Here is a 12,653-nt window from a genome sequence, read left to right as displayed (position 1 = left end):
ACAGGTGGGCTTTACACAAACGTCTAAAGATGGCTCTCGAGGTGTTGGAGAGGTTACATAAAGAGATGTTTTTTTAATTTTTATTATTATTATGCAAAATTCCTTGTCTAAGGGACACGGAATCCTTTATACATAATAAACCACCGTGAGCTGGCAGCAGAACAAGTCATTCATAATTACTTTTTGTTGTTGTTATATTTAGAGTGATAGCCTATGTTATTGATTGTTCATGGCTTTTTTGTACATATTTCAGTTATTCACTGCCGTAACAAAATCAATGCCACATTACCTCATCACACTCAACCACTTTAGCATGCCAGTGTGATGGTTAAAGTCAAGGACCCTTTCTGTCTTAATCCACCACAGTATGTCAGTGTTTAGCAGGAAACCCAAAGTGACGCTGTGTCTATTTCTGTCGTCCCCCCCCCACCCCCCCCCCCCCCCCCCCCCCCAGGCATGCCAGTGTTGTGAGATGGCGAGAAGTTGATGACCCCGGAGGACTTTGTGCAGAAGTACCTGGGCCTGCACACACAGATCCACCACAACCCCAAAACTGTCCAGCTCATCGCCGGTGTAGCCGACACAACCAAGGACGGGTGAAGAGCTGCCTACGTTAACCCTCTCATCCGTCTCTTTCGCTATCTTTCTCTCTCCCTTATCCTGTCTCCACCAAGTACATGGTTAACAGTTGATTATGCTTAGCCTTCTGTCTCCCTCATTCTATTTGTATCCTGTCGTGCTCCCTCTCCACATCAACCATGGGAGATTGTTTTCATTGTGCAGAAGGCTCCTGCAGTAGGGAATGATAGCGGTCTCATACCCACACACAATGGTGATGCTTGGATCAGTTAATTACGATGTTATTTGGTCTAAGAACAGAAGCTGCCTTAATGGGTGCTCATAGATTAGATTATACACAGACACACTGCACAAGCCCTTTCAATGCACTTAATCCACTCTTATGAGATAGACTTAAATAGTTCATGATTCTGAAAACATTTACTCCTTCAAAGTCAAATGTCTCAAAGTAACAGGTGTGCCTTTTCTAATGGTTAGGATTCGGCGCTCTCACCGCCGCAGCCCAGGTTCGATTCCTGGTCAGGGAACTAATCTTTTGAGTGGCAGGTAGCCTAGTGGTTAGGGCATTGGGCCAGTAACCAAAAGGTTGCTGGATCGTATTCCCGAGCTGACAAGGTAAAAATCTGGTAAAATCTGTCGTTCTGCCCCTGAACAAGGCCTACCGGGGAACAGTGGGTTACCTGCCATCGTTGTAAATAAGAATTTGTTCTTAACTGACTTGCCTAGCTAAATAAAGGTTAAATAAAAAAATGTAAACAGTAAAAATACTAAGTGAAGTTTCACTCCTTGTTTAGCTACAAGGGTCAACAAGTTGTAACCTAGGTCAGTCGTGTAATGGATAAAAGTGTGTGTGTGTGTGTGTGTGTGTGTGTGTGTGTGTGCGTCTTGCAGGGGGATGAAGCACACGTCTATCATTCAGCACTGTTTAAAAGTAACAACCTACAAGCAGCGAATCGCCAATGAGTCTTTTACTTTTCACTTCAGTCTAGAGAAATGACCTGAAATCCATTACAATTGGTTTACACCATTTGAAATGCATGGAGTCATTTGAAGAAATAGTGCATGGCCTAATTTCTCCCTACATCATTGCTGACATTTTATGACGTTTCAGTAAAAGCTGAACCTTTCTCCCTCTGATTGGATCTGTATCTGAAGCTGTGTCCTTCATGGCATTGCGTGTACTGTTTTAACTTTGCCTCTCTCTCTCTCTCCACACACACACACACACACACACACACACACACAGGCTGATCTCATTCCAGGAGTTCTTGGCGTTTGAGTCGGTGCTGTGTGTTCCGGATGCTCTCTTTATCGTAGTCTTCCAGTTGTTTAACAAGACCGGCACTGGAGACATCTCCTTTGGTACGTACATGACTGTGTGTGTTGGGGCGGTGGCGATACCTGCTTTCAACTGTTTCCAGACCCCAAAAGAATGCACGTATGTGACGTAGTACGCAATTTTCGGGGACAACTTTTAGCTCGTGAGAGCTTCTTTCAGAACTACTGGCTAAAAAGTAGACCAGTATCAGAGAATCTTTATTATTCTTTTTTTTTTTTTAAATAGGATTATGCTTTGAGACTTGGCACACTAATACGCTCTCTTATATATACACACACACACATTCAAACACACTTTTTAGTGCGTGTGCTCTCGCACATGGCAGGAGACTTCCGGCGCCGAAAAGAGATGGCCGCCTCGCTTCGCGTTCCTTGGAAAATATGCAGTATTTTGTTTTTTCATGTGTTATTTCTTACATCGGTACCCCAGGTAATCTTAGGTTTCATTACATACAGTCGGGAGGAACTACTGAATATACGATTAACGTCAACTCATCATCGTTCCTACCAGGAATATGACGTTTCCCGAAACGGATCCAGTGTTTTGCCTTCCACCCAATACAATGGATCTGATCCAGCCGGCGACCCTGTGCGACGCCGAAAAAGGGGCAAACGAGGCGGTCTCGTGGTCAGGCTTCGGAGACGGCACATCGCGCTCCACTCCCTAGCATACTACTCGCCAATGTCCAGTCTCTTGACAATAAGGTTGACGAAATCCGAGCACGGGTAGCATTCCAGAGAGACATCAGGGATTGCAACGTGCTCTGCTTCACGGAAACATGGCTAACTCAAGAGACGCTAACGGAGTCGGTGCAGCCAGCTGGTTTCTTCATGCATCGCGCCGACAGAAACAAACATCTTTCCGGTAAGAAGAGGGCGGGGGGTATGCCTTATGATTAACGAGACGTGGTGTGATCATCATAACAACACACAGGAACTCAAGTCATTCTGTTCACCTGATCTAGAACTCCTCACAATCAAATGTCGACGCGCATTATCTACCAAGGAATTCTCTTCATCATAATCACAGCCGTATATATTCCCCCCAAGCAGACACATCGATGGCCCGAACGAACTTTATCTGACTCTTTGTAAACTGGAAACCACACACCTGAGGCTGCATTCATCGTAGCTGGGATTTTAACAAGGCTAATCTAAAAACAAAACTCCCTAAATTCTATCAGCATATCGATTGTGCTACCAGGGCTGGAAAAACCCTAGATCATTGTTTATACTAATTCCGCGACGCATATAAGGCCCTCCCCCGCCCCCCTTTCGGAAAAGCTGACCACGACTCCATTTTGTTGATTCCAGCCTACAAACAGAAACTCAAACAACAAGCTCCCGCGCTCAGGTCTGTTCAACGCTGGTCCGACCAATCTGAAATCCACGCTTCAAGACTGCTTCGATCACGCGGATTGGAATATGTTCCGCATTGCGTCCAACAACAATATTGACGAATATGCTGATTCGGTGAGCGAGTTCATTAGGAAGGTGCATTGACGATGTCGTACCACAGCAACGATTAAAACATTCCCAAACCAGAAACCGTGGATTGACGGCAGCATTCGCGTGAAACTGAAAGCGCGAACCACTGCTTTTAACCAGGGCAAGGTGACGGAAGCATGACCGAATACAAACAGTGTAGCTATTCTCTCCGCAAGGCAATCAAACAGGCTAAGTCCCAGTACAGAGCAAAATCGAGTCGCAATTCAACAGCTCAGACACAAGAGGTATGTGGCAGGGTCTACAGTCAATCACGGATTACAAAAAGAAAACCAGCCCGTCGCGGACCAGGATGTCTTGCTCCCAGACAGGCTAAAAACTTTTTTGCCCGCTTTGAGGACAATACAGTGCCACTGACACGGCCCCCTACCAAAACCTGCGGGCTCTCCTTCACTGCAGCGAGGTGAGTAAAACATTTAAACGTGTTAACCCTCGCAAGGCTGCAGGCCCAGACGGCATTCCCAGCCGCGTCCTCAGAGCATGCGGCAGACCAGCTGGCTGGTGTGTTTACGGACATATTCAATCAATCCTTATCCCAGTCTGCTGTTCCCACGTGCTTCAAGAGGGCCACCATTGTCCTGTTCCCAAGAAAGCTAAGTAACTGAGCTAACACGACTACCGCCCCGTAGCACTCACTTCCGTCATCATGAAGTGCTTTGAGAGACTAGTCAAGGACCATATCACCTCCACCCTACCGGACACCCTAGACCCACTCAATTTGCTTACCGACCCAATAGGTCCACAGACGACGCAATCGCAACCACACTGCACACTGCCCTAACCCATCTGGACAAGAGGAATACCCATGTGAGAATGCTGTTCATCGATTACAGCTCAGCATTTAACACCATAGTACCCTCCAAACTCGTCATCAAGCTCGAGACCCTGGTCTCGACCCGCCCTGTGCAACTGGGTCCTGGACTTCCTGACGGGCCGCCCCAGGTGGTGAGGGTAGGTAACACATCTCCACCCCGCTGATCCTCAACACTGGGGCCCCACAAGGGTGCGTTCTGAGCCTCTCCTGTACTCCCTGTTCACCCACGACTGCGTGGCCATGCACGCCTCCAACTCAATCATCAAGTTTGCGGATGACACTACAGTGGTAGGCTTGATTACCAACAACGACGAGACGGCCTACAGGGAGGAGGTGAGGGCCCTCGGAGTGTGGTGTCAGGAAAAATAACCTCACACTCAACGTCAACAATACAAAGGAGATGATTGTGGACTTCAGGAAACAGCAGAGGGAGCACCCCCCTATCCACATCGACGGGTCAGTAGTGGAGAAGGTGGAAAGTTTTAAGTTCCTCGGTGTACACATCACGGACAAACTGAATTGGTCCACCCACACAGACAGCGTTGTGAAGAAGGCGCAGCAGCGCCTCTTCAACCTCAGGAGGCTGAAGAAATTCGGCTTGTCACCAAAAGCACTCACAAACTTTCTACAGATGCACAATCGAGAGCATCCTGTCGGGCTGTATCACCGCCTGGTACGGCAACTGCTCCGCCCACAACCGTAAGGCTCTCCAGAGGGTAGTGAGGTCTGCAGAACGCATCACCGGGGCAAACTACCTGCCCTCCAGGACACCTACACCACCCGATGTCACAGGAAGGCCATAAAGATCATCAAGGACAACAACCACCCAAGCCACTGCCTGTTCACCCCGCTATCATCCAGAAGGCGAGGTCAGTACAGGTGCATCAAAGCAGGGACCACGAGAGACTGAAAAACAGCTTCTATCTCAAGGCCATCAGACTGTTAAACAGCCACCACTAACATTTAGCGGCCGCTGCCACAATCTGACTCAACTCCAGCCACTTTAAAAATGGGAATTGATGGAAATTATGTAAAAATGTACCACTAGCCACTTTAAACAATGCCACTTAATATAATGTTTACATACCCTACATTACCCATCTCATATGTATATACTGTACTCTATATCATCTACTGCATCTTGCCATCTTTATGTAATACATGTACCACTAGCCACTTTAACTATGCCACTTTATGTTTACATACCCTACAGTACTCATCTCAAATATGTATATACCGTACTCTATACCATCTACTGCATCTTGCCATGCCGTTCTGTACCACCACTCATTCATATATCTTTATGTACATATTCTTTATCCCTTTACACTTGTGTGTGTGTATAAGGTAGTAGTTGTGGAATTGTTAGGTTAGATTACTTGTTGGTTATTACTGCATTGTCGGAACTAGAAGCACAAGCATTTCGCTACACTCGCATTAACATCTGCTAACCATGTGTATGTGACTAATACAATTTGATTTGATTTGATTTGATTTTAATTAAAGGGAACCAATTATGGTTTGTTAGTACAGTCACTCAGCCTGAAGGCCACTGTTTTAATCTGATGTCTGAATATAGGTTAATGCTGGTCTGTCATAGAATGAGCAGAACCGATATTGTCCCGGTGTTCACAGATGCACAGAAAGAAAGTGTGAGATGATGTGAAGACGTTTTAAAATGGTACAACTAATATGGCCGCCGTTCCTCCCCGTCACATAACGTTGCATTGAATGGGAATGTCCATTCTGCTCATTCTAATTCTATGGTTCTCTCGATCTGTCCATCCCTTGAACAGAGAATGTGCGGGACATCTTCAGCCAGACCACTGTGCACCACCACATCCCCTTTAACTGGGACTGTGAGTTCATCTGCCTGCACTTTGGACACGACCACAAGAAATGCCTCGGCTACCTCGAGTTCACCCAGTTTCTACAGGTATTCACACACACTCAGTCATGCACACACACGCTCCGTGGCGCTCACGCGGTGTAGGAAATGTAGCTTTATAAAACGGCCACATTTTTGTCTCCGGCCAAGAGGAGGGCATCTAAAACTATGCCAGTGGCCTCGCCCGCTACCACGCCCCACGTTAACTTTGCCACCACTGTTGAAAAGTATCCCAGGGGAAGCACTGCACACGCTCTTCTCTACCTACAGGAGTTGCAGTTGGAGCATGCACGCCAGGCCTTTGCCCAGAAGGACAAGAACAAGAGCGGCACCATCTCTGCCATGGACTTCAGTGACATCATGGCCACAATCCGACACCACATGCTTACACTGTTTGTGGAGGAAAACCTGGTTTCGGTAAGAGAGAGTGTATGATTGTGTGTGGGATAAGAGACAGGGGATTACAGACAGGGGAGTAATGGAGAGGGCATCCCTGTTCTAACCCCTTCCTCTGTGCGATTGTCCTCCCAGGCTGCGGGGGGCAGCACCTCTCACATGGTCAGCTTCTCCTACTTCAACGCCTTCAACTCTCTGCTCAACAACATGGAGCTGATCCGCAAGATCTATAGCACGCTGGCCGGGACCCGCAAGGACGCACAGGTCACTAAAGGTAACATGCGTGCACCTTGCCTATACAGGCCCTTACGTATACCCTTCCACACACACACACACACACGCATGCACTGTACTGACACAGCCACACTGGTCAGAAGTGCTCCAGACGTGTGAGAGGAGTAGTGTGATCCCACTTTGCCAGTCGTCTGTTAGCTGCCAGCAGGGGAACTGTCATGTTGGTAGAGAGCATTGGCAAGCTCTCTCAATCTCTCTGTAGTGTGTGTGATGCAGACTATTAACCCATCTCTCTCTAGAGGAGTTTGCCCTTGCTGCGAACAAGTTTGGCCAGGTCTCTCCCATGGAGATTGACATCCTGTACCAGCTATCAGGCCTACACTCCCACTCTGGGTAAACATGCTCACTGCTCTAAAAGCCTCGTACTGTATACATACCTGTTCAGAGTGTTGTGGTAATGACGCTGTGTTGTCTCAGGCGTCTGAACTTTGCTGACATTGAGAGGATAGCCCCGCTGGAGGAGGGAGCGCTGCCCTATCACCTGGCCGAGTTACAGAAACAGGTAAGAGACGTGCATTTGTGTGTGTGTGCGTGTGCAACTGCGAGCGAGTGTGGGTCAAACTCTCCTCTCTCTGTGTAGCAGAGCCAGGGTGATGGTTCCAGGTCCGTGCTGCTGCAGGCCGCAGAGTCGGCCTACCGGTTCAGCTTGGGCTCCATTGCTGGAGGTAAGGGACTGGGGGTGAGGTAAGGGACTGGGGGTGAGGTAAGGGACTGGGGGTGGTGTGAGGTAAGGAATACTTTCATGGAATATATCCACCCCCCCACCCAAATAAAAAGTTACTTGGTTTAAAAAAAAAGTTTTGCCTAGTTTCAATAGCCCACTTAGGTGTGTGTGTGTAGCTACGGGAGCCACGGCAGTGTATCCGATAGACCTGGTGAAGACCAGGATGCAGAACCAGAGGATTACAGGCACGTTCGTAGGAGAGCTCATGTACAAGAACAGCTTTGACTGTGCCAAGAAGGTGCTGCGCTACGAAGGCTTCTTTGGATTCTACAGAGGTACGGACGGACATTGTGCATTCTTGGTTGTTCTCCTTCTCGCTTTTCTTCCCCTCTTGGCTGCTGTTTTCCTCCCCATCCTTCTCTTCTACTCTTTACCTCTCTTTCCATCCTTCCCGTCCCTATTTTATTTTCTCCTGGTCCTCTTTTTTTAACTTTTATATTGCCTGCTATTTTGCTCTTCTGTTGATGGAAAAAGAACTGCAAGACTGCCATTTATTGTTGGCTCGCCCACACTGCATCACTAAACCGGCCTCCATCCATTCACTTCTTCCTTTGTTCTTTAATTCTCACCTTTCCTTCATCCTCGTACTCTTTTCTCCTCCCTTAAGAAACTGTTGTTGTCATGAGATGTGGTTCATGTCATATGTGGACTCAATCTCCCATGCTGCCCTGCAGGTCTTCTTCCCCAGCTCATAGGCGTGGCTCCAGAGAAGGCAATCAAACTTACGGTGAGTAACTCCTCCCCCTCCACTCAGCCAATCACTATGGATGTGCACCTTAAGATAACTCAACACGTATTCTGTTTAAGACATGTCTGACTATTCTCTCTGTAGTACTTATTTGCTGATGATCTCCTCTCTCTCTGTTCTCCCTGTAGATGAATGACTTTGTGAGAGATAAGTTCACTGGTAAAGACGACACCATTCCCTTCGCTGCTGAGGTGCTGGCCGGAGCCTGTGTGAGTATGACCGACGACCAAACCTGTTCCTGTCAAACTTCCCAACTCTAAATGCGTCCCATTCTGTTCTACCTGAATGGGAAGCTGTGGTAGCCTCCCTCCATGTCTTTCTCACTCATTTCACCTTATGTCTCTCTCTTTGCAGGCAGGGGCTTCCCAGGTGGTCTTTACGAACCCGCTGGAGATAGTCAAGATCAGACTGCAGGTGGCAGGAGAGATCACAACAGGACCCAGAATTGGCGCCCTCAGTGTCATCCGAGACCTTGGCTTTTTCGGCCTCTACAAGGTAGACGTGTGTGGCCATTACGTCTGGTGTCATTGTTCTTGTATTTTGGTGAACAAAAGGCCTTTTGATTGAAAGTAATGTATTTTATTTACTCGTGTGTGTAGGGCGCTAAAGCATGTTTATTGAGAGACATCCCTTTCTCAGCCATCTTCTTCCCAGTGTACGCCCACACCAAGGCTCAGTTTGCCGACGAGCAGGGTCGACTAGGCCCGTTACAGCTGCTAGCTTCTGGAGCCATCGGAGGTACACGCGCTTCACAGACCTATTCAGTTTCTATTCCACTTGATTTGATTGTCAAAAACAGTCATGGCCTCAAGTGACAGCCTTTCTGACTCCATTTCCCAGGCGTCCCTGCTGCCTCCCTGGTGACACCTGCCGATGTCATCAAGACGCGCCTGCAGGTAGCAGCGAGGGCGGGACATACCACCTACACTGGAGTCATGGACTGTTTCAGGAAAATCACGCAGGAGGAGGGATTCGGAGCACTGTGGAAGGGAGCTGGAGGTGTGTGTTCTGGTGGTTGTGTGTCAAAGTGACTACACAAATGGGAATTCACTGTCTCTCTCTCTCTTCCCCCCAGCTCGTATGTGTCGATCCTCTCCTCAGTTTGGAGTAACTCTGGTGACCTATGAGCTTCTACAGAGGTGGTTTTATGTGGACTTCGGAGGACAGTGAGTACGCGCGCGTGCACACAGACACACTCCCCACTGTTATAACCCAAGATACCATTGTTAGTTAATCTCCAATGTCTCATTTCCCTCTATCTTTATCCAGTCGTCCGGCAGGGGCTGAGCCCACTCCTAAATCTCGTATCTCTGAGCTTCCTCCGGTCAGTGCTGACCACGTGGGAGGCTACCGTCTGGCCACGGCCACCTTCGCTGGCGTGGAGAACAAGTTTGGCCTCCACCTGCCCAAGTTCAAGTCCTCTGGAGTGGTCTCCATTCACCCTGACCCCGTTGACCCCTCTTCTGCCCACCCTCAAAAGGCTGCCGCCCCCCTAAAGACTGGCCTCTAACTGCCTGCCACCACCCCTCCACTAAGGGCTATGCACTTAGACAGACATGCATACGGATTAACACACTCATTTTGAGGGGCCATGTACACCGAAATGCACACACGTACACTCCTAGGGGCCATGTACACCGACATGCACACACGTACACTCCTAGGGGCCATGGACACCGACATCACACACGGTACACTCCTAGGGGCCATGTACACCGACATGCACACACGTACACTCCTAGGGGCCATGTACACCGACATGCACACACGTACACTCCTAGGGGCCATGTGCACAGCTATAAACACAAACACCCCAGGGTCTACTCTAGTGCTCTAACCCTGGTCCTGGAGAGCCGACTGTAGGTCCATTGTTGAAGCAGGCATTAACCTGAACACTACTGTTGTATCTCCAGTGGCTACATGCGCCTCTCCTTTTTCTTTCCATTCCGCTTTTCATATGAAACCATTGGTTTGAAAGGAGCCTTCTCTCTCTATTCCTTTGCTCTCTCGCTCCCATTCCTCCATCTCTCTGGTGGCTCCTCTCTTCTCATGAATAACTGATTATCCATTTTTGGGGGGGCTACAATGATTGGACAGTGTGTGGGAGATATTTGATTGGACGGCATGTGTAAGGCTTTACTGAGTGGGCCTTGCACAGGAAGTTAATGTACATATTGTAGATCTGCTGTACAGAGACGTGACACAGCTGGAAAGGAACATTATTACTGATGTTAGAGCAATATTAATGTAACATTGGAGAACAGTGTTATGGTAATGTTAGAGCAACCCCATGATAGCGAAACGTTTCGGTGACAAATGTTGCGGTAACGTTAAGAAGCAACGTGACTAATGTTGGAGTTACGTTGGGCCTTCGTCTCTTGAGAATCACTCTTACTGATGTACAGACCTTTTCAAACTGTTTATTGAGGAGAATCCTGGGCAAAGGATTAAGTAACTTAAATGCATTTTAAATTCATTCTGTGTATTTTATTGAAATAAGTAATTTAGTTTAATTTCACACCTGAAAATATTTTATTTCAAGGAGAATGAACAGCAAAAATGGCCAAGCAAAATCTAACCAATAGTTTTGGTGGAAAACTAGACTTTGTCATACAGATAAAATGTAATCCATTTTATCATAAAATGTAATTAGATACACACCATATCTATACAGAGTTTGGTGAACTCCAACAGAATTATAATGGACAATGTTCTGACAAAAGTCTTGTTGGAATGTTAACTAGAATGTGGTGCCTTCGGTGCCACAGAATGTGGACCCCTTATGTTATAGCCTTATTCTAAAATTGATTAAATAGTCGTCGTCCCCCAATCTACACACAATACCCCATAATGATAAAGCAAAAACGAATTTATACATTTTTGCTAATTTATTAATGGGAATATTACATTTACATAACTATTCAGACCCTTTACTCAGTACTTTGTTGAAGCACCTTTGGCAGCGACTACAGCATCAAGTCTTCTTGGTATGACGCTACAAGCTTGGCACATCTGTATTTGGAGTTTCTTCCATTTTTCTCTGCAGATCCTCAAGCTCTGTCAGGTTGGATGGGGAGTGTTGCTGCACAGCTATTTTCAGGTCTCTCCAGAGATGTTCAAGTCTGGGCTCTGGCTGGGCCACTCAAGGACATTCAGAGACTTGTCCCGAAGCCACTTCTGCGTCGTCTTGGCTGTGTGCTTAGAGTCGTTGTCCTGTTGGATGGTGAACCTTTAACCCAGTCTGAGATCCTGAGGGCTCTGGAGCAGGTTTTCATCAAGGATCTCTTTGTACTTTGCTCAGTTCATCTTTCCCTCGATCCTGACTAATCTCCCTGTCACTGAAAAACATCCCAACAGGATGATGCTGCCACCATGCTTCACCGTAGGGATGTTGACAGGTTTCCTCCAGACGTGGTGCTTGGCATTCAGGCCAAAGAGTTAAATTTTGGTTTTATCAGACCAGAGAATCTGCTCCCCCCAATTGCTCAGTTTGGCCTGGCGGCCAGCTCTAGGAAAAGTCTTGGTGGTTCCAAACCTCCATTTAAGAATGACGGAGGCCACTGTGTTCTTGGGGACCTTCAATGCTGCAGACATCTTTTTGGTACTCTTTCCCCAGATCTGTACCTCGATATAATCCTGTCTCGGCGCTCTACGGACAATTCCTTCGACCTCATGGCTTGCTTTTTCCTCTGACACGCACTGTCAACTGTGGGACCTTATATARACAGGTGTGTGCCTTTCCAAACTATGTCCAATCAATTAAATTTACCACAGGTGGACTCCAATCAAGTTGTAGAAACATCTCAAGGATGGTCAATGGAAACAGGATGCACCTGAGCTCAATTTTGAGTCTGAGGAAAGGGTCTGAATACTAATTAAGGTATTTCTGTTTATTTTTGCAAAAATATCTAAATCTGTTTTTGCTTGTGTAGATTGCTGAGGATTTATATTTATTTAAAACATTTTAGAATAATACTGTAACGTAACAAAATGTGGATGAAGTCAAGGGGTCTGAATACTTTCCAGAGGTACTGTATCTATGGCTCTGCTTGCGTCCACATCTTCGTATGTGGGAAGATTTCATTATTCATGCTTTCAGGAAGGAGAACGAAGAGACAGGTACATTAAGAGACAGGTACATTACCAAAAGAAAGTAAAAACTTTGGTTCATAACTTGCCGTGAAGAATAGTTTTAGTTAATTTAAAAAGCTTTATTTTTGGGTTTAGGTGTAATGTTAATGGTAGGGGATATTAGTAACGTTATCTGCAGAAATATGTAATATGTTTAAAAATGTGTGTAACCGAATGTGATATAAACGCATGGATAAATAAAAATTTTGCTAAAGTATGAGGACATGGCTGTCCT

At 46.8% G+C, this 12,653-nt stretch overlaps 1 protein-coding gene across 1 annotated transcript; it reads left to right on the top strand.

The window, feature by feature from the left end:
- Nucleotides 1–460: 460 nt before the first annotated feature.
- LOC111978928 (electrogenic aspartate/glutamate antiporter SLC25A12, mitochondrial-like) lies at nucleotides 461–12,635 on the top strand. Its single transcript, XM_024009176.2, has 16 exons — nucleotides 461–596; nucleotides 1,826–1,941; nucleotides 6,034–6,173; nucleotides 6,396–6,542; nucleotides 6,657–6,795; nucleotides 7,055–7,148; nucleotides 7,233–7,317; nucleotides 7,396–7,480; nucleotides 7,656–7,814; nucleotides 8,214–8,266; nucleotides 8,416–8,496; nucleotides 8,642–8,782; nucleotides 8,887–9,025; nucleotides 9,128–9,286; nucleotides 9,363–9,453; nucleotides 9,557–12,635. The coding sequence occupies exons 1-16, from the start codon at nucleotides 487–489 to the stop codon at nucleotides 9,795–9,797; spliced, it is 1,980 nt and encodes a 659-aa protein (XP_023864944.2). The 5' UTR covers nucleotides 461–486; the 3' UTR covers nucleotides 9,798–12,635.
- Nucleotides 12,636–12,653: the final 18 nt, after the last annotated feature.

Source organism: Salvelinus sp. IW2-2015, linkage group LG19, assembly GCF_002910315.2.
Source record: "Salvelinus sp. IW2-2015 linkage group LG19, ASM291031v2, whole genome shotgun sequence".
Classification (NCBI taxonomy): Eukaryota; Metazoa; Chordata; class Actinopteri; order Salmoniformes; family Salmonidae; genus Salvelinus; species Salvelinus sp. IW2-2015.
Note: the sequence above shows the minus strand (reverse complement) of the source record. Positions and strands in the feature narration are given on the sequence as shown.